Source organism: Harpia harpyja, chromosome 16 (genome assembly GCF_026419915.1).
Source record: "Harpia harpyja isolate bHarHar1 chromosome 16, bHarHar1 primary haplotype, whole genome shotgun sequence".
In the NCBI taxonomy this organism is placed as follows: Eukaryota; Metazoa; Chordata; class Aves; order Accipitriformes; family Accipitridae; genus Harpia; species Harpia harpyja.
Genome location: NC_068955.1, coordinates 17,389,037 through 17,412,115, shown reverse-complemented (window position 1 = coordinate 17,412,115; position 23,079 = coordinate 17,389,037). Strand labels below are relative to the sequence as shown.

The 23,079-nt window shown below is 40.1% G+C and overlaps 1 protein-coding gene across 1 annotated transcript in view; it reads right to left on the bottom strand.

Moving 5' to 3' along the window:
• The window catches only part of SERGEF (secretion regulating guanine nucleotide exchange factor), a 175,539-nt gene that overhangs the window by 112,631 nt on the left and 39,829 nt on the right, over positions 1–23,079 (bottom strand). The window contains 1 exon segment of the mRNA XM_052811578.1: positions 18,630–18,790. Within this exon segment, the coding sequence (XP_052667538.1) occupies positions 18,630–18,790 (161 nt within the window).

Sequence of the window (23,079 nt, the reverse complement as noted above, 5' to 3'; positions counted from 1 at the left end):
GCCCATTCCAATGTTTGACAACCCTCTCAGTAAAAAAATTTTTCCTAATATCTAACCTAAATCTCCCTTGCCTCAACTTGAGGCCATTTCCTCTTGTCCTATCTCCAGACACCTGACAGAAGAGACCAACACCCACCTCACTACAACCTCCTTTCAGGTAGTTGTAGAGAGCGATAAGGTCTCCCCTCAGCCTCCTCTTTTCTAGACTGAACAACCCCAGATCCCTCAGCCGCTCCTCCTAAGACTTGTGCTCAAGGCCCCTCACCAACTTGGTTGCTCTCCTCTGGACACTCTCTAGCAGCTCAATGTCTTTCCTGTAGTGAGGGGCCCAAAACTGAACACAGGACTCGAGGTGCGGCCTCACCAGTGCCCAGTACAGGGGAACAACCACCTCCCTGCTCCTGCTGGCCACAGTGTTCCTGATACAGGCCAGGATGCGATTGGCCTTCTTGGCCACCTGGGCACACTGCTGGCTCACATTCAGCCGGCTGTCAACCAGCACGCCCAGGTCTTTCTCTGCCGGGCAGCTTTCCAGCCACTCTTCCCCAAGCCTGTAGCGCTGCATGGGGTTGCCGTGACCGAAGTGCAGGACCCGGCACTTGGCCTTGTTAAACTTCATACGATTGGCCTCAGCCCATCAATCCAGCCTGTCCAGATCTCTTTGTAGAGCCTCCCTACCCTCAAGCAGATCGACCCTGCCTCCCAACTTGGTGTCGTCTGCAAGCTTGCTGAGGGTGCACTCAATCCCCTCATCCAAATCATCAATAAAGATATTAAACAGAACAGGGCCCAACACCGAGCCCTGGGGAACACCACTCATGACCCGCCGCCAACTGGATTTCACCCCATTCACCACAACCCTCTGGGCTCGGCCATCCAGCCAGTTTTTCACCCAGTGAATAGTGCACTTATCCAGGCCACAAGACGCCAGCTTCTCAAGGAGTATGCCATGAGAGACAGTGTCAAAGGCCTTGCTGAAGTCTAGGAAAATAACATCGACAGCCTTTCCCTCATCCACTAGGCGGGTCACCTGGTCATAGAAGGAGATCAGGTTGGTCAAGCAGGACCTGCCTTTCCTAAACCCATGCTGACTGGGCCTGATCCCCCTCTTATCCTGGACTTGCCATGTGAGTGCTTTCAAAACAAACCGTTCCATAATCTTTCCCGGTACCGAGGTCAGGCTGACAGGCCTGTAGTTCCCCGGATCCTCCCTCTGACCCTTCTTATAAATGGGAGTCACACTGGCAAGCCTCCAGTCCTCTGGGACCTCCCCTGTTGACCAGGAACGCTGATAGATGATAGAGAGTGGCTTGGCAAGGACCTCCGCCAGTTCCCTCAGTACTCTTGGATGGATCCCATCAGGTCCCATAGATTTGTGAGTGTCCAGATGGCGTAGCAGGTCCCTAACTAATTCCTCCTGGATTAAGGGGGGTATGTTATGCTCTTCATCCTTACCTTCCAGCTCATGAGGTGGAGTACCCTGAGGATGACTGGACTCCCTATTAAAGACTGAGGCAAAGAAGGCATTAAGTACCTCGGCCTTTTCCTCATCACTGGTTGCTACGTTCCCTTCTGTATCCATTAAAGGATGAATGGATTGGGTTTGGTCACTGTTTCAAAATAAAGCCAATTCAGAACAGAGGGCAAACATGAAGTTTCTCTCCTGAGTGGCAAATTACGTTAATAAATTTAGGCAACCAAACAGAAAACTAGAACAGAAAATGCTATGCTACCTTCATACACTGCAGCTACAGCAACATTAAAATATACTGTGTTAGGTTCATAATATTGCTGTTAAAGTTCGCTCTTCTCTAAGGAACTATGTGCTATTACTCTGCAAACCTTCACAAGAACAAATTATGCTTTCCAAGCATTAAAGACACATTAACATGACATAGGTCATGGGAAATTCAAACTTCAAATACTTACTGAATCCAACAGATCAGAGACCAAATCAGCATTAGAATGAAGAGGAGGGTTACATTAACTAAGAATAAAGCTCTTTGAGATGATTAAGTAATTTTTCACTCACTACAATAACACATATTCCAGTGGCTTAGATACCAGTGAAAAAGTCATTTAGACACAATTTCACTTTTAGTCATTTACTGGAACACATAGAGCTCTGGCCCAATTCCAGAAGATTTCTCAAATCCAATACAAAAAAAAGTCATGTCAGCATGGGCAGCCACTAACAACTTACACCATACCACATGAACTGTAAGCTGCAACAAGACAAACACAGCAATACAGCAGCACATTTTAAAACTGTCTTCATTTTTTTGTGCTCTTCAACTACATTAAAAAAAAGACAACAAACATTTACTTCTCTCACCATTGACTGCATTATTAGCCGATTCATTCACTTGTCCCCAAGAGACAAAGCCAGTATGTTTATTCTTGCTCATAAGTAAATGTTTAATTCCTTAAAAACATTTGCATTGAGCTAAAATCTGTTACACTTAATCATCTTCAGCTTTACCTTACTTCTCAAATCAATAGGCCTAATCAAGCCTATTCTGCATAGCTCATTGTAAAATGGGATGTTTGTCAAATAACAACTAGAATATCGTTATTCAAAAACATTTTAGAAACTCAGTTGAAGCTACAACAGTATTGTGAAGCTAGCTTAAAAAACAAGAGACTTTTTTTTAATAGACAACATAAGGCTGCAATCTTGCTATTTCACTTTGGTATTAAAACCTGAAATTTCAGGTTTTCAAGATTTTTTAAAAACAAGATTTCAAGATATATTTAAAAACAAAAAAACCCCACAATTATCACAAGACTTTCAAGAAAAGCTTGCCTTAACACATGTACTCAGCTTCTCATGTATGATCACTATCATCACTACCTTAAATGAATCTCAGGTATGTACCTTTCATATTATTAGTTTATGACAGCCACCAGAAACTGAGCAATCATATGGCTTTACAACAGGGTGGACAACTCCACTGGATATTGTAGAGCTCCACTGACTTAAGTGCACCTCCCTACATCAACACTGGACTTGACCCCAGAAACTCCTGCTGCGTTTCAGGTCTCCAGTCAAAAGTACTACAGAGCTGTGTTGTCTGCAAACAAATACCAAAGGATTCTATACAGTAGACTTACTATGAAGAGTTATACTACACATAGGAATGCTTGCTGTTTTTTCCCTTATCCCTTTTATTCTACTCTGTCCATCAGTGACCTAAGCATTGATGCTTTCTTCTACTTAACCATGTGGGGTTTATCCCTCTTTCTTTTGTCAGCTGTTTTCTTAAGATATGCTTTGAACTATGCTGCTGTTCCAAGACAGCTCACCTGCAAAGATCATTTGAAAACCTTGCACAGTGGGACATGACTCAGGGCAGAAGGCAGGTGCATAATGCTTTCCGAATCAACAGGGCAGTGAGACAAGAGCAGCAGCATGAACAATGGATTCTTTGCAGCTTCTAGATGGGAAGATGCACTTGGGCTTACTGCACACTCAGCTAATAAAATAATTTTTTACAGTCATCTAAAACCACTGGTGCATTCCTTCTGCTCTCCCAGGATCATGCAGTTTGCTTTGCTATGATTGGCAATGTGCTGGTCTTCGATTCTTCACACATCTCCATCCAGTAATGCCAGGGTTGAAGTGCCTTACAGAGACAAAAAGACAGGAGAGAAACATTTGGGGATTTTTCTACATGTAGCAGAGCTTATGGTTTGAGAAAGAGGTGCAGAATGAAACTATTGACCACTAAGTCTTTTATTCATTTCAGCAATTCTGGGGGGAGTGGGGGAAATGTGCTGCTACATTGCCAGAGGAAGGAAAAGAATATTTAAAAATCAGGCAGGTCAGCTCTAAAACTCAGCTGAAAAGTTTGACACTGATCCAGGGGAAATAAAGCCCTACTGCATCTCACCTTGAAGTATTGCCCTTAGCTGAGAAAAGGATGAATAAAAAGCCATACCTTCAGGTTTCTGCAGTATAGAAGTTTCTTCTCTCAAAAAGCAGGAGGATGTATAGTATATAGAAAAAAAGCATCCTTGAGATAGTGACTGGCAGGCCTGAATGCTATCCCCCAGAAGGTCCAAACAGACCATAGACCTTAAAGAATTTTCAAATGCTAAGGACACCTGCTTATAGCCACTTGAACACTCCTTTTCCCCAAAGTTTGGAGAAAGTCTTTTCTCTGAGAAATAACACACTTTAGTATCCAAAAGTTTATAGCCAAACACACATCTTAAAAAAAAGTAACAAAGCTGTCTCTGCAGACCATCTCTCACAGGTGCAGGTCCAGCACTATGACAAACATGAACAGTGTGACAGGCTTGTTTAGGTGTGCAGCACTGGCTTCCCAGCAGCCACACCAGATGGCTCTCAGTAGGTCTACACAAGAACAACTCTCTTGAGCAAGAAAGCAAGAGAAAGAAACACGGGAAAAAACACAGAAGCAAAATATCTCACAGGAAAGCTTCAGCTAAGGCATCTGTAATGATTATGGTCCTGCATGAGAGATCTTTGTTAAATAAATTACAATTGAAAGCAAATTACCTGACCTGTTGGGAGGTGCAACTCAGACAAATGTAACCATGGGTTTTCTAATACCAGTTCTCTACAATCAAAATATTCCTCTTCAATTATACCTAGGTATATCTAAATTACATGTAACAACACAAGCACACCACCTGTATTTTTACTACTTCTGACATCTGTCTTACCAAGAATTTAATTAAAAATTACTAAGCGAATGACATTAAAATAGCCTCACTGAAGAGCAAACCTAGAATTCATAGATTCATTTTTGTTAGCTCAAACATAAAACCAATTTAGCTTCACCATTCCAAGTGTTTAATGGCTTTGATTCATTTTCTCCCTGAATATCAACCAACATACAGTATTGAATACAAAAGAAAATAAGAAAGGTAGATGGAATCCAAACATGAATATTATTTGGTATATTATACATTTCTCTCAATAAATGTATAAGCATACAATACAAGTGCATCACAATGAATCACATTTATCTAACATGAATAAAAGGATTTCAGAATTTGGTCCCGATTTCTCAAACTATCAAAATTGAGTGCTTAGCCCTATAATAACAAAAGAAGAGAAAGCAAAACGTTTCTCTTTCAGTCACAGGACTCAAAGAGAAAGCACATGCAGTCTCACTGAATGGGAGGAGATGTTTCTGAAGCATGTTACCTGTTGCCAAGAAAGGTAGTAAGCAGCAGCATAACTTGAAATCCCTGTAGTAACACCATTATCTAAAAGAAGCTGTCAGTAAGTAAAGTGTAAGGGGGAGACTAGTGGCAAAAAAAGGCTGAAAGAGCAACCTGGAACATGTATTTAATTTGAGCAGCAGTACATCAGTAGTGCCTTGCGTACTCAGCATTACTAACCTTGAAGTCCTCAGATGAAATGACTTTATTAGAATTCTCTCTGGCATGGCATGCTGAGCACATACTCAATGTAAGTGAATAAACACTCTTTTCTCACTGGCTTTCTGCCAATCTGACTGCAAACAGAGGCCTCACACAAAACCAGTCAACCTTGAAGACCCTGAATACTGTCAGTCTTAGAGTACTCCTAACTCATTTGGCCACAAGACATTGTAGATATCTCCATGTACCAAACGCAAAACAGGACACTATACTGTCCTCATTTGTTGAAGAGATGGGGGTGGGACACATTATCTCTCAAACATGAAAGACATTAAATTCACATCATATCCTATTTCATATTTCTGAACAGCTTCTCAGCTAACCTAAAACAATTATATCTTAAGATTATCAAATAGCATCACTGTAATTCACAAATACCATCTTAATCTTTTTAAGTAAAAAGACACAAGCATTTTGCTTTTCATGCCCCTCCAAGCAGTCTGTATTTCAGACTTGCTGTGGCAAGGAAAACCAGAGACAGCAAATCAATCCTGTAAGACTTAACGCAAACTGCTGAACCAAAAGAGAGCCTTCCATTACTCCCTTCCAAGTATTCTTTCATTTTATGACGCTGCAAATCTCAACGTTAGGTTCTGTTTAGGAGATTTCAGTCTAACTTCTAAACTGAACACAGAAAAACTCCATGGAAAGTTTTACACCTGACCATGTAAATGCATTTCTACAAGTCTATATTTTTCTTAGCCTCAATTCTGTGTATTGCAGGTACCAGATAGAAATCCTGAGTAGAATCAGCAGTATCAAAGAGGAAAAAGTCTTAAGAGATATGCAATGAAACTTAAAAAGTGACTGTCATCACAAATTTCCAGTTTCTCATTTATTTAAGGTTACTTCTATTTCCACATGATTTAATAATCATGAAACAATATTTCCTATTCTTTTAAAACAGAATTAAGACTCAAACCACAACAGGTGCCATGAAAAAGCAAAAGAAAAGATTGTGAATTTTTGTTTTCTGAAGACTAACATCCCCTCCCACCACAACCTGTGACTTGCATTCCCAATGAAAACATTAGATTCACTGTGAAGCAAAAATCAATCTGTGTGTCCTTAAGAAACCAGCATGCAGTTTCAAAATAATCCCTTCAAACACGACAAATCTAAATTTTCAAGAGACAAGTTGACACCTACTAGCTCAAGATAAGATCACTGATAATAAGACTTATGCTCTTAAATACCCATATCAGTGTGGGAAATAAGAACTGTTTTAATAAATGTTTTCCTTGTCCAACAATCCACTCAAAAAAATGAAACAAAGGGTAGGATCAAACAAAGGCTTCGGACCTGAACCAGTTCTTCATACCAGTATTCAAGACAGACCACTTAAGGTGAAAAGATTGCCTTTCGCCAACTTCTCTAAATGTAAGATGCTGAGAAACAGATTTGCCTCACAAATCCACAGCAGAATCCCTTATACATCATGTTTCGTATTAAGCAAAGTAGTATCAGAGTAACCAATGATACTGTACAGGAAACCTCTGTATTTGACCAAGCTGCCAGCAGCCAACACGGGAAGTTACTATAATGCTTTCCAGACTTCAATTCAGAAACACTTCTACCACTTCTATCTTTGTGCAGGCCCCAAAGCGCCCTCACTAGTTATGGCTGTATGGTAAACTGCAAATTGGACCAGGTTTTTAAGAAGCTGATTTTGCAGAGTGTCTTGGTTTCAGCTGGGATAGAGTTAATTGTCTTCCTAGTAGCTGGTACAGTGCTATGTTTTGAGTTCAATATGCGAAGAATGTTGATAACACTGATGTTTGCAGTTGTTGCTCAGTAGTGTTTATTCTAAAGTCAAGGATTTTTCAGCTTCTCATGCCCAGCCAGCGAGAAAGCTGGAGGGGCACAAGAAGTTGGCACAGGACACAGCCAGGGCACCTGACCCAAACTGGCCAACAGGGTATTCCAGACCATGTGATATCACATCCAGTATATAAACTGGGGGGAGTGGGGGCAGGGGATTGCCGCTCGGGGACTAGCTGGGTGTCGATGTGCGGGTGGTGAGCAATTGCACTGTGCATCATTTGTACATTCCAATCCTTTTATTATTACTGTTGTCATTTTATTAGTGTTACCGTTATCATTATTAGTTTCTTCTTTTCTGTCCTTATTAAACCATTCTTATCTCAACCCACGAGTTTTACTTCTTTTCCCGATTTTCTCCCCCACCCCACTGGGTGGGGGGGGAGTGAGTGAGCAGCTGCATGGTGCTTAGTTGCTGGCTGGGGTTAAACCACGACACAGAGCTTTTTAATGACAACTACAGAAGATGAAGAATCAAAATGATACCTCTGTTCGCCAGCAAACACATTTGTGTCACTTGTATTTGTCATCCACTGACTTTTCAAGGCATTCCGATAGCACGAAAGCAACTACAGAACATTGCCTACCAGTCTGAAGTGTTGAACTTACCACCCCAGGTACAACAGCTGAGCCCAAACTATTTTCCCCCCGCCCAGGGAAGGGCTAATGGCAGGACTTATAGGCTCACATAATGCCACAAACATTGCTTGATCTCAGCAAGCTTGTATGCAGCCAGGTGAAAAACTTCTGCTCGCATGGTATCGCAGCAGCCTCAATAATCCAATCCACTGAGCAAATGGGAAAGACTTCAGTGACATGCACTGGAGGAGAAGAGCCATCTTCCTATATGGTTTTCATGGTAAGGAGGAAATACATTTAAACCAAGAATTTGAAACATCCACAATAATTAAAAACCTTGTAATGCTTTCTGTCTCACTTCCTGTTCTTATTTCCTCACAAAATCCAAAATTCTTGTAACCATGCTCCCAAAAGTCAGAAGCTTTTTTTGATAATTGTAAGCTAATTATTGTCTAAATTTTTATAAATACACAGCTATTTGCTCTAAAAGTGGGAGCTCCTTTTTTCATTTTAACTGCATTAACACAGTGAGTAAGGCATCTTTAGGAAAATCAGGATGTCTTCACCTTTTATTTGTAGTGCTTAAATCCTAAAAAGGGAGCAGCAGTAGATCAATTAGTCAAAGAAAAAAATAATCAATTCACTGTTTGCTATTTCTGGAATTTACTTTTGTGCATTTAAGTCATAAACCCTTTCCCAAAACTACAGAAAAAAAAGGAGTGTCCTCCACCCAGACATTTAAAAAAAAAAAAAAAAAAACCAAAAAAAAAAAACACACCACCACCACAAAACCATGAGAACAGGGGATCAAACAGAGAAGACATGAGAAGGGAATAAAATTCAAGAATTAAAAATCATATCCTATGCTTGCATCTGTACAGAGAACAAAGAACTAAAGAACTTACAAACACAAAGTACTACATCTTGGCATATACAAAAGCCATAAAGGAATTGCATAGTTACATGCACCTGCAACGTATCTTGTCATAGCACTTAATCAAATGTTAGACGCCATAATATCTCTGTCTGGATTAAAGTGGCTGAAATCTGTTAGACAAAGTTTTTTAGATGGCTTTCATCCCTTCTCCCCATAATCTCTTGTGAGGTCCAGCAGAGCCTGGCTTTTTTTTTTCCTCCCCTTTTTCTTTCCATAGAAATAAACCAAGGTCTCAGATCTTCAAGGCTTTGAATGAGTTCACACTTTCAAAGTGTGTGTCCTGGTTTTGGCTGGGATAGAGTTAATTTTCTTTCTAGTAGCTGGTACAGTGTTATGTTTGGATTTAGTATGAGAATAATGTTGATAACACACTGATATTTTCAGTTGTTGCTAAGTAGTGTTTAGACTAAGTCAAGGATTTTTCAGCTTCTCATGCCCAGCCAGCAAGAAGGCTAGAGGGGCACAAGAAGTTGGGAGGGGACACAGCCAGGACATCTGACCCAAACTGGCCAAAGGGATATTCCGTACCATCACCATACCATGTGATGTCATGCCCAGTATATAAACTGGGGGCAGTTGGCCGTGGTGGGGTGGATCACTGCTCGGGAACTAACTGGGCATCAGTCAGTGAGTGGTGAGCAATTGCATCACTTGTTTTGTATATTCCAATTCTTTTATTATGATTATTGTCATTTTATTATTATAATTATTATTTTCTTCCTTTCTATCCTATTAAACTGTCTTTATCTCAACCCACAAGTTTTACTTTTTATTTTTTCCCCAATTCTCTGCTCAATCCCACTGTGGGGGAGCAAGCGAGCGGCTGTGTGGTGCTTAGTTGCCAGCTGGGGTTAAACCAGGACAGTGTGGAAATCAACTAGCAGTTGAGGCTGCAGGTAAACCTTGGCAACTTAAAAAAGCTGGACAGAAGGGATTTCCACTGAACCAATTACCAGTAGGAAAACTGGCTACTTAATGCTTGTTAATTTAACACTTAAGAGCACAAACATTATGCCAAACAACATTCTGGAAAAACAAACACATCGTAAGAACTCCTTACTGGCTCCCTAAGCTCTTGTTACCAAGGAAGGGATTATTTTCATTAGCTCTACACCTGGGAAGAGGAGGAGAAATAGGAAAATGGGACCTAAAGTGGCAAAATGTAGAAGGTGGCATTTTTGGAACCATACCTTTAAGAAACTATCAAATTCTTTTCTCCCTGATAATGAAATTTTTTTAAATTCTTTATAAGGTTTTTATTTGCTTTTTCTATGATTTAAAAAAAAATGTGCAAGGCATCAACAGGAGCATAGATCTTAGCAATCTTTGCTGGTATCTGATTATATGCGATATACATTGAATTTATAGAGACGCCGGCAATCAACTGCCAGGAGACTAAGAATAAACCCTTAAGCAGGTTTTAAAACAGGAGACAGCTTAGCATTTTTGTCCTCACAGGATTAGATGCATAATTTTTACTTTTTCTTCTCCTTCCTCCTGCTTTCACCAACAAGTTCTGTGGGTTGAATGCTGGGGCAAAGGCACAGGCTATATTAGATGATGTAAAACACACTCAGCGAGTTCAGAGGGAGCTTCTGCCTTTGACAACTTCAGTTTAAATTAGAGGCCAGGCAGCCAAAAGGCAAAGGAGATGAGCCACCAGGTGGGAGGACAAACAGGTACCTGTAATTTAGCAGGCTACCAGTCTTTGAAACCTGCTGTGTGCCATGGCATTGCAACAACTTAAAGCATCACAGCAGAAACATGAGTTTCTCTCTTTTCTGAATCTTTCATTAAACAGTAGCTTTACAATAACTTACAACATAAGCACCAAGGCCAGAAAGACTGGCAGGGCTCACAGCTTAAATGACTCATTGGTAAGTGAAAGCTGGAAACATCAGACAAATGAAAACAATCACTGGCATAAAAGTACAAGCATAACCCAAGTTCAAACCAAATGCAAAATCCTTAAATTAAAAGCAGGGAGAAGCAGTCTGTGTGCTGGCCAGAACAGCACTGCCTCAGTGAGTTTATGGACCCACAGTGACAAATGAATTTGAAAGGACCAATGGAACAATTCAATAAACAGAGTTGGAACCACTAAGGTCTCTCCCATCTCATTCATCTGTAGTACGCTACCCAGTAGCCCAGCGTATTTTCCAGCTACGTAATGCATACTACCTATTAAGGAGTGACTTTTCAGAAGTAACACTCTTCTTAAGGAGACAAAAAAACAATGAAGAACTAATGAAATCACTTCTACTAATACAAAAAAAGTAAATAATGAAAGAAAGCATTCCATCAAATTCCTATGAGGGTAACTTAAACGATATATTTCTCCTTGACTATTCCCACCCCCCCCTTTTTTTAAAGATTCCACTGTTATAGAACCTGCCAATAAAATTCATCAACACAACAGAAAAGGAAACATAAGTAGCATTTGCACCAGAAGTTTCTTGACCTGAAGTTCTGGGGTCAGCCAGGTGAAAAGAAGAATTAATCTAACACTAAATCATCAAGTGATTTTGCATTATTTTTCCATACATAAAAGGACGTACCAATGAGTTTTCTTTGCAGAGAATTCTGTAAATTGATAGCTTTGTTCCAGTTCACTACAGTTTCTTATTGATTTTCTCTCATTTTAGCCTGCATTGATTTGTTAATCCCTTCTCTGTAACAGTTCTAATGACAAACTGAGACTGAAAAACTGCATGCTTTAGGGCCTTTTCCACCAACCTCTTGCTTCAAACCATATTTTCACTTGGATTTAGAACATGTCCATGCACATACCCTGGGTTAGACCTGACTTACCTTAAACTAGGAAGGATACCTTTTACATTGAAACCTTTCTGTTTAGGCTCCTCATGGATGAACAAGGCAACTGAAACATCAGTGAGGCAGAACTGGATTTCTGCACTAACAGTTGTCAACTGCCAAGGTTGCTGCTCAGAGACTTTGTCTTAACACCAAGTACATTTTTTAAGCAATTTTGCAGCACTCCCCACAGTTGATTAGCAGGCATTAACTGCATCATGCATGTGAATGGCACTAGTGAAAGTTCATGGCATTTGTTGGTGCAAAGAAATACTTCAGAGGAGCCACGAGCTGGATCACAAGTTGTCTCTGAGCTCAGAGTGAATTGCAGTCATGGTGCACTGTTATTAGAACAATCCATGCAGAAGGATGGGACCCAGTCAGTATTTTTAATTTAAGGAATATACTATGAGCATATGCAGGTCACAGAGTTACAAACAAGATAACTCAGATTAGTCATTTTGCTACTCATTGCTCATTAAATACAGCTGCCAATTTGGTCTCATCGTTAGGGCTGCCAGCTGATGCATGTCTACACAAGCCACAGCTACTGCTGCAAGTAGTTTTAGTCTCCTTCCATTTCCCTGATACTTTCAGAGATCTCCAAGTGAGGTATTAATTCAGAATTCTAACTGCAACACACTATCAAACAGAAAATGAATTTATGAGTTATGAAGATTAAGACTTCACCCACACTCACACTTATAACACCTCAGTCCATCACATGCTGGCTGGGTCTCCAGCTCCTGACTTGATCCCATGTCAGTCCTCTCCTACTTCACCCAAACTATAGGCAAATCAACTCTTCATGGTCTCCCATACAGATTACAAAGCAGTTTGACCCCTGGCTGCCACTCCAGTGCTACAGTACAACCCCAGCAGAGCAATTTTGGTTATTTTAAACCAACCCTCATCTGCAAAAATGATAATTGGAAAACCTCTAGTTTGTACTCACAGAGCATATGCTCTCTGGCATGCAAGACAGGGCAGGAGCTCTCCTTTGCCATTCACTTGGTGCGATTTGATTTCCCATCTCCCTTTCTGCAATGCCAGCTGCAGAGAAACTGGTATGGGTAATGGGAAGCACAGTGCTGGGAACCAATATAATCTCCTCTCTGCTTTCCAAAAATTACACACCTAGAGTTGGTGATGTAGGCTCTGCTTATAACCACAAGGAGAAGAGGAAAGTCAAGCTCCCCATCCTCTCACCTAAATAGCTGAGCTTCACTTCACCAAATTATTTATGATAAAATTGCGACTAGCTTATGGTTTTCATGGAGCAGACTTAATATTTCCAGAGTCACTTATGTTGCCTAACACACTGGTATTCCTAACTTCCAGAAATGACTTTGCTATGAGTGTTAAATATCTCTCTACCCAGGCCATAAGATATTCTTTACAAGCCACGGTCATGTCCTAATAGAATAAGAAAAGCACAGAATAAATGGGATGGCTACCTAACCAAAAGTTGCATTTGAATTTCAGCAGTTTGTTACTGCTCTCAATTTCCTGCTAGGAGAAAGACAGGGAGAACTGACTGACCCAAGAGTAAATCCCATTTCCTCATTTCCTGTGATATACCTGTAAACTCCTCCCAATCTTCTTGCAGTGTTGCCAAGATTAGTGTTATTCTCCTACACAGGGCATGCAGATCACACAAACACACCTAATCTAACACAGACTTTCTCTATTTTGTATGCAGACTGCAGTTTCCTTCTTTTGATACATCATCTTTGGGGTTTTCCCCCCCCCCAATGATAATTTCAACAATGTGGTCTCTATTTTCATCCTTAATTGCAACTTCTTATTTGCACAGTGAGTTGTACTCAGAACCCACTTCTCCATGGCCTTTATTTTCTTTATTGTTACTTTAAATGAATTGATAAGCCAAGAACTTGATTTCCACTCTTGCAAGAATATTAAAGGGACCGTGTCTATGTTACCATTTTTATCATTTCATCTCCAAAACAGCATAACAAAACCAACCTGCACCACTCAAGGAAAATTAAACAATGCTATTTCTCAAAGGACCAAAAGATCAAGATCACCTTGTAAAATACACCAATTCATGACACACAAAAAACCCCCCACTGCACTACTTGCTTACCAAGTGAGAAAGTCCACATCACTTCAACTTAAGAATGAGGATAAGTTAACGAATTGGTCCAGAAGGACCTCACAAACCCCTCAGTAAAAGATGAGCTGGCCTTTACCTCTCCTTCTATGGCGGTCTCTCCTCATGAAGGATCACTAGATGGACAGATCTAACAGCATTAAATAAACATCCAGGGAAAGCAACACACACTAACTGAAATATAGCACAAATAGTAATCTGACCTGTCTGGAACATGCAGATATCAACTACCTTTCCCTTCTAGTGACATCACAAGAGAGAAAGCTTAATGAGTAAAGGGCTGGAGTGGAATATGTAGCACCTGGGTTCTCTTCTCAGCTTTGCAGCTGACTTGCTGTTGCACCTGAAGTCACATCATTTCTCTGTTTCCACTCCCATCCCTTGTTTGTTTTCATTATTAGCTATAAGTACTGCAAAGTAAGAACCACCTTTTACGATGAGTACTTCAAGGGCCCACATCTGTTTCTGTGGCACAGTTAGGAGTTTTGAGGCAAGCTGGCAAATCAAAGAACAAGGAACAGAGTTTACTGAAAGTTTGTTTTTCACACCACCAGTTCTATTGAACTACATCCTTGGATTATCTAAAAGTTATTAAGCTTGGAAAAGTAGAGAGACTTTTTTGCATTTACCTCCTTCCCTAACACCCAAAGCAGTTTTTTTTAAGCAGCTTCTTGGATCAGTTACTACACATATATTCTCAAACTCTGAGCAGTAAAATCTGGTTTAGGAAAGTTCAGTTTGTTGTTTCTCTCCCACAAAAATGTAAACCTCTTGTTTTGACCATTCAGAATAAAGAACATATCCACAAATATGTACAGTACCCAGTCAAACAACTAAGTATAGTAAGAATACAAAAGCCACACACACAGAGCACAGAGATGATGTACATATAATACTACCAGGTTATTTCTTTTAATACCCTTTAAAGTCTCAACTACAGCATTACTTACGAAGAGGCCTCTAACAATTTTCCCTGAGAAGTCAAAAAATACAAAAACAGTTGTCATTTTTTGTAAACCAAAAGGTTCCATTTTCAATATTATTGTGTTTATATGTTAAGGTAATCACAATGCTTATACATTAACCTATCAGTCATAAAAGAATCAACCAATTAATTATCATCATAGCAGGTATCTTAGATTTGTCTTGTAGGTAGATGCTTAATATTTTGCAATATGAATGGGGAAAAAAGGGAAACAAGAATATACTAAAACCAATGCTACCTTTCAAATACTTAAACAAAAATGACGTTACAGCAACTGCCACTGAAAAGAGTGGCAATAAACTTTGACTGCAAAGGGCCATGAGTATTCATAATGGCATTCCCTGAAAAAAGGAACCATATGGAGGATCCAAACCAATCTGCATTGCACAGGACAAATGTACACACTGGGACGAATGTACACACTGGAATTAGGGACCACAGTAGGATCAGGATAAACACAGCAGGTACAAGTTGCCACAAGTCCATCACTTATTTTCATTCCCTGACACAATTGGCCCCTACATCCACCATCAAGATCTAAGTTGGGTGATGTAAAACTGAGGAAGGAATTAAGCCCAAGAAAACCCAAAAGTGACAGTGTGACACAAATTTTTTTAATTTCTTAACTGAAATTTCAGAGATCCCTCCTCAGAAAACTGTAATCTAGCACAGCTTGCTTTAAGTAGAGAAAGGATATGATGAAAACATGGCTCCACATGAACAATGCTGCATAACCAAAATGACTGTAGCCCTTCCATCCAGTTTAGCAAGAAAGAAACATTCAGCACTGCACAATGACTTCTCACTTGTTTATTGCTGCAGCAAATGTTTGCTGCAATGTGAATGACATGCTGAACATACCACAAACAGTAAAACGATAGCTATTAAAAGCAAAAATATCAAACAGACTGGAAAAGCACTTTGACAAGGAAGAAACATTAAACCAGGTCTTTGTAGCATTTGCTAAAAACAGAGGCTCATCATATTTCAGGCCATTTGTATTTAATTGTCCTTTCATCTGAAGAGCGGTGGATATGAATGCACATCAGGCAGCAGATGAGTCAGATGTTCTGAAGAGGTCCAATCAAGGACACCACACAACACAAGAGCACGGCATGCATAATGCCTCACACAACTAACTTTGTCTACAGCCTTGTTTCTTTTCAGTGCCTCATCCTATTCCATGGTGGTTATGCACCAAAGCACTGAGAAGAAAATAATAAATAGACCTGCAGTCATGTTATTCAAAAAGTTTAAACACATGAGACTCCAGGAACCTGACGTCCACACACTCTTTCAAAGCTGCCAGGAAGACATACTCAGATTAGTAGATAACTATCTAAAACTCAGGCTTTTGTTCTTCCATTGTTTCAGTTGAAAGAAAAAAAAAAGTGCTCATGTTTCACAAGGTCAATGTTTCTAAATGAGTTTGTCAGACGAAGTCAAACTCACAATGGAATAGATCACTCTCAACACTTCAAAAATCAGGTTTTGGAGTGGTAGACAGACACAGACATTGTATCAATTTCAGCACAAAGAAAGGAGAATCCCTGGCCTGTGGTGGAGAAAGCAGGTAAGCCAGGGGCACGGAGACAAGGAACAGCAGAGGAGGTTAAATCTACTGTGCTGTACTTGAGCTAAACCAGTGTGCCTTTTATATTGTCCTCTAATCCTTAGATTAGTTTCTCCATTTTGGTTTTAACAATATTAACTGAAGTGCAGAGACAATCAGCAGACACAACTTTGCCAAAAATTCAGTTGAATCATTAAAAGTGATTTGTAAAAATAGACCGTGGATAAAAATCATTAGTTGTAATACTCAACTGTTAAACTGGCTCTCTGCATTAAACATGCAAATTGGAATTGTTAATTCAAGTTAAACATGGAAAAGAACTCATCAGCTCTCAAATCAAACCTCATCTCCATATGACAACAAATGGAAAAATGTATAGCTTGTGTGTAAACAAAAACCAGCTCACACTCTACATAGCCTACGTACTTGTCCTGGGTTCAGCTGGGATAGAGTTAATTTTCACATGAAGCTGGGAGGGGGCACAGCCAGGATAGCTGATGAGAACCAGCCAAGGGGATATTCCATACCATATGACTGAGGGAGCTGGCCAGGGGCAAGAGGGATTGCAGCGAGGGAACGGGCTGGGCATCAGGTTCCAAGTGGTGAGCCATTGCATCATGCATCACTCGCGTCGTATACTGTTTTGTTAGTATTATTGTTATTATTATTTCTTCTCTCCTTGTGTTGTCCTATTAAACTGTCCTTATCTCAAGCCATGAGTTTTTACATTTTTCTTCCGATTCTCTTCCCTATCCCACCAGGGGTGGGGGGAGGAGTGAGCAAGCAGTCAGCTGGGCCTAAACCACAACAACACTGCAATTTAATGTATTTTTTAAGTATAAAGTCTAGCTCTGGCATTATTCTGAATCTTGAAGTGAAGCAAGTTAGGCTCTTACTATCTGCTTTTTCCTTTTCTATTCAACACAGCTCCTCTTAGGGTACAAATGGTGGTAGCTCTTGATCACGCTCTTAAATCATCTCCATGCTGTTAGCTCTGCAAAGAATGATGCCTGCTCCAGAACACTGCCATTGCTAATCACTCAAATCTGGTCTCTCAGAGGTCTACAAGGAGGAACAGCGATGAGGGCAGCAGAATGAAGATGAGATTGTTTTTCTCTTCCTTTTCAGGCAATATATCTGAATGTATCCCTTTCCTTCACCTTCATGGATCACTTATCCTGCCAAGCATAACTTCCTCTGTGCAACAGCTATGGCTGCCTTGGCTTTATGTTGTACGAGGAATGACAGAACTACCTACTTGAGGCATTACCCAAAGCACAGATGAAAAACAGCGTGAAACAGATTCAACAATGGTGTTCTCTATAGATATCTAATGACAAAAGCAGGGACACCCATCTCAAAATGAGTAAGAAAGCTGTTTGAGACTCAGTGGAGTCAACACTGACTAAACAAATTACTCATTAGTGCAGCATCCTGGGCTCTGAAGCTCCACTTCACATCCGTGAGTGCACACATCCAGAGAACACTGATGATGGGAAAGGGTAGAGGCTGACTCTTCTAACAAAAGTCTCACCATAGAAGACTACCAGGAGGCAGAGATGCAGTACGTACATTGCAGCTGAAGCTGTCAATCTGCACTTACCCTTGCATTTTGACTGCCAGCTACCCCACAGGGACACACATACCTTTTCACTGGTTATCTGCTCAGATGGGACCTGCACATTGCCTGCCAACAGGCTAATTGCCATATGCTGCCTCTCAGCCACTAAAAAGCCAAGAAAATGGTTTCTAGGCAGTACAGGTTGCACATTGTGTCACACTACAATAAACAACTTGAGTAAAGTTTTCTTTCTGACCATCTTTATGCTTGAGGATAAATCATTTTGTATCAAATTAGCCGTATGAAAAGGAAACCTCCAGTACCACTCAAGGATGTTATAAGGTACAGAAATATTCATTATATGCTTAGATAGCCTGAGCTAGAAGCTGTGGCATTATTATTTATTGGCTAGAGAAAGGCCACTGGCTAAACTGTTAGACGGCTTCAGACAAAAGTAGCTCTGCTACTGGGCAGGGTCCCACCTCATGTGTTAGGCTGTATTGCAGGTGCAAATATGTCCTGCATACATTGATATTTGAGAGAGCTTGGCATCTTCTGCTAATGGTACCTCTGGTTCCACCACAGAAAAATCAGTTTCTGAATGCAAAAGCCTTTTAAGAAATTTGAAATAATTGAATCGTATTAACTTCTGAGCTTATAGGAAGAGCAGCGAGGGCTTGTGCTGCAGCATTTGAAGGGGTTCTATTAGGAAATTGTTCTGATTATTTTAACACACCCCACCCACCCCACCCCACCTCCAAAAAAAAAAGAAACCTGGGGGGAAAAAATGGTAATTTTCTTCTTTACCTGAGATGCTCCATTTAGGCAAGGCACTGAAACAGGAATGTTACACAACAGCTCCAAGCGTTGTTCAGATGCTGTGCACACCTCCTGCCCATCGGGAACCACTGCATGCCTTCCAAGTTGCCCATAGTCAGCTCTGCCCCAGGTGAATACCTTGCCAGCTTCTAAACACAAAACACATTTCAGGATTACTTATTCACTGGGTTCCTGGAACATCTGGATACCAATTCAAAACTAGAACACCACTTCTTAATGCATCTCATCTAAAGTTTCAAAAACCTAGTAAAAACTTACTTCAGGGAGCAGAATTAAAAATATTAAAACTAAAGACATATTATCATGTAATTCTATGCAGTTACTCAAACTTCATTAACTTGTTTTCTAGCAGAACAACATCTGTAGGGTGGCCTGGGCTATAAATGAAACCATGTCTGTAAAGCTGCATAACCTGGACATTCTGCATACAATATATACACTTTGGTTAAACAAAGGACATATTTCTAGCTTAACAGAAGCACACACAAAACAGCTTATTCTGAAACATAAAAGATTCTTCTCTATACCCAGTCTTTGCCATAAAGACATCCGGTCATCATGTCGTAAGCCAAATGATGTGGATTTGAGGAAAATACCATCAAGTCAAGCAAGTCAGCTTAAACACACACACTTCTCCCCTTGTCAGTCAGTACAGACATATCCCACAGAGGGGTCAGGAGCAGGGGGTACCAGTCACACCGTCCAAAGATGACAACTGAGGTTTTTCTTAACACATGCCATAACACAAACCTTCAGAAGCCCGAACACTCCCCTTTTCCTTTGGGTGCTGTTAAACTGTCTTGAAGGGGACACAGGTGGGCGCTGCTGGTTTGTGGAGTTTAAGCTGATAATGCATCTCATAAATGAAGTGGAAGCCTCTAACTTCATATATTTAAATACACAAGAAGTATATGCATTTTCCTTGGAAATCTGCTAGCAGTGGTAGCTTTTACTCCGATCATTCCAAGTTTTTCAGATGTATTCTCTCAGTTCACTGATAATGCTTCCCCTGAAGTAGTTAAGTGATAAAATTACTTGTCCTTTTCTCTCAAGGGCACAAAGGTTTTCTTCCTTTGGAGCTTCCTAGCAGTTCAGGGAAAAGTTGAAACCAGTCATATACTACTTTTGATACAAGTGAGGTCTTTCAACATAATAGCTTCATTTTGTTAGGTTAAAGCATTAAAACAAGTTTCATTAAGAGAACTACCAGTATACCTTACAGAGATTAGGAAAAAACCATTTGCAGTTTAAAAAACATGCTTGCTCTGGAGCTAGTATATTTACTTTGCAATTTGTACAGATCTCAGCTAAAAACATCTGCAGCTGCAAAAATGTTGCAAGAAGACTCCTACATCAGTATGTTACCTAACAAACTTAAATGTAGACTAAGCTTCTGGCTTTTACATCAGACCAGGTTACTGCACCTATCCAGAACCCTATTAGTGGACTGGAAAAGGACAAGCAGGCTGCTCTATTTTGTATCAACTAAAAGAACTGAAGCTGAGTTTTTATGAAATTTAAAGCCAGAAAGAATTTCTGTAACATCTAGTTAGATCACTAATATACCACAGGCTCTCAAGCCCTACCCAGACATGGCTGCATTGATCCCAAGGACCATAGTTCAACTAAAGCATTTCAGCTCTCAGAAGCCAAAAGCATCAAGTGCCACAGACAAAAACATCAGCAACCCACAAGGCCTCTGGAAAGGCAAGCAGTGTATTTGATAATACAGACCCAGATCCTCATACACAGCCTATAGCACTATCCTGTACTCAGGGGCAGTAGAGGTTCCTCTCAAGTCTGACTTTTAGGGAAAAAAATTCTTTCCCCAATCAAACCTGGTGCTCTGTCTGGACCCAGACACGAACAAGAAACACCAGCCACTCATAACAAAAATGATCCTTTGCATCATCACATCAGGGTACTGCTCCACCTTGTCTCAAATCTTGTCTGCTGCTGGTGTCTGGATTCAGATGAAGGCAATTTAAAGTCCTAACACACATCTGACCAGTTACTATGAAAATAATTTTCTCACCCTGCCAGTAACCAGCAGAAACCAGGGAGCAGCTGACGCAATCACCATCTTGATGACAAGCTGCTAGAGCAAGTTCTGTGCAAAGCAAGCAATTCTGTCCCCCTCTGCCAAGGGCCTGTGAAAGGTGGAGAAAAGTGCAGTGGTCTACAGCTTCCCCGATTACAAGATCAGAGCAAAACACCACAACCACCTACTCTGAAGTCAAACTAAACTGCATACGTAATTTCCTCATATGAATTAAGGGCTAGCAAGTCCATCACCTGCAACAGGATTACTTTGTCTACAGTTGCCATCAGCTGCTTATTGTGTCTTTATCAATGACTGGAAAAAGTCCCCCTCTCTGCTATCTAGTATCTCTTCCATGTGCTAGGGTCTATACAAGTTTGGTCTTTTTTTTCTTCTACAGTGTGGGTATTGGTCTCCTTGTGGTTCATTCTGCAATTCTGTTATTGGATCAATTTTTGAGACCCTACACTGAAATTTTAACAGTAACACCAAGTTGAAATGGAAGTAATAGAACTGGAAACAATATGATCCCAGTGGTTTTACTCAGCCTTACAAAGGCTTTGAAGTATGCTCATCATTTCAGTAAATTCAGTGGAACTGAAGAATGCAAGCATATGTGAAGGATTAAAACCAGAGAGCAATAATGCTTAGCTACAACAAAACACCTTCCATCCACAAATTCTATTTTCTTTCACTAGAGAAGCAAACACAGTATTACTTACACATGCAAAACCAAACAGAACCTTTAGAACTAAAACTGTTTCTGTATACAAACAGAATTTATTGTCATTAACTTTTTCCTTTTTGCCACTATAAGGGAAACAAGTTTCAGGTGGTTATTGGTAGGCAAACACAGAGAACATCCATTAAAAAAAAATTAAAGCCAGATAAATTAATTTTTGCTTTTAGGAAGAACTTCCTGAATGCCCAAATATTAGGTAAGCAACTAGTTCCTTTTCAGTGCTCATCAATTCAGGTCTCACTTCTAATCAGCAGAAATTCATTCCTCAGTCTTGCTCCTGCTTGGTGAACATTCCCCCTCCCATGCTCAGTCTCCTGCTAATGGTCAATCATTCCTATTTTTCAGCTGAACACATCTGCGTAGGGATCCTTTTAAAAAAAATTGATCCATCTTTTCTGTGAGACAACCTAACAGAAGCTGATTTAGAAGTGTCTTCTCTGTGAAGTACTGATTATATTTTCAGCAAACAAAACCAAAACAAATTAAAAAAAAAAAAAAATCAGTCTCAAGTGGAAATTTCAGGCTGAGGCAAACACCAATGCATGGAAAATGCCACCAAAAAGACTAAAGTCTCCTCAAAATCCTATGCAAAAGAAAGCACTGAGTTATGACAGAAAGCATTAAGCAATTGTAATGAGAGGTATTGCTACTGTGCTGCTTATAATATAGATGGTATTTTAAAATGTGCTAAGAATATTTGAGAAAAAGACGTTAGTCATACAGAGTAAGCAGGTTGCAGGATGAATTACTTGAGAATGAAAGGTGATATAACAAGGAGTGTTGGTCTAATATTAGAATAGAACAGATTTTAATTAGAAGTTAAGAAAACATACACAGTGATGAGTCAACTGGACAGAATACATCAAGCATGGAAGTAGCTGAGGCATCAGAAAATGAGATATTTCATACCAGACTCTATACATTAAGAGGCCACAAAAGGCAGGAGGTATTTCTACAACTTTTGTGAAAGGAAGATGCATACAACATTGGAAAGCTTTTCCAGTTTTTCTAAGATACTAACAATGCTTCCTAAAACCTTGATCTTGCCATGTTGTGAGCACGGAGGCTCCAATTCCAAAAAGGCACTTCAACTCCTTAACTGTGAACATCCACATTGTCCCAGATTACTTCATTGCAACTGTTCCTTTTTTCAGCAGGCAAATGATACAGCAAATAAAGGCCAAAGGGTTCAATACCATTTGGAATTAAGAAGTAATAGATATAATTCACACATCCTGTGTCATTCGAGTGTACAACCTGAATGAAACATACAGTACAGGAGTTCAGAGAGCTATAAGAAAAGGACAGAGGTCAGAAGATTTTTAAGAAAAACTTCCCAACAGCCCCTCAAGTAAATAGTACATACAACAGTATGCTACATCATTTGAGATTCTACATGGTCTTACAGATCTTGTTTCCTCCTGCTCTTTGAACTGTAAACACAGCAGTCTGCATCAGTATCCATACAGCAGCAAATAATCTGAAACACATGCTCACATCCCTCACAGAATACGGATGAAGGCATGTACATATTCAAGTGCTTGCAGCGCTACACTAGAAACTCACTATCAGAAAGGCTCCTCTGTAATTTTCTTCACGTCATCCTTCTGGTCCTTCTGCTAACAAAAGCTGTG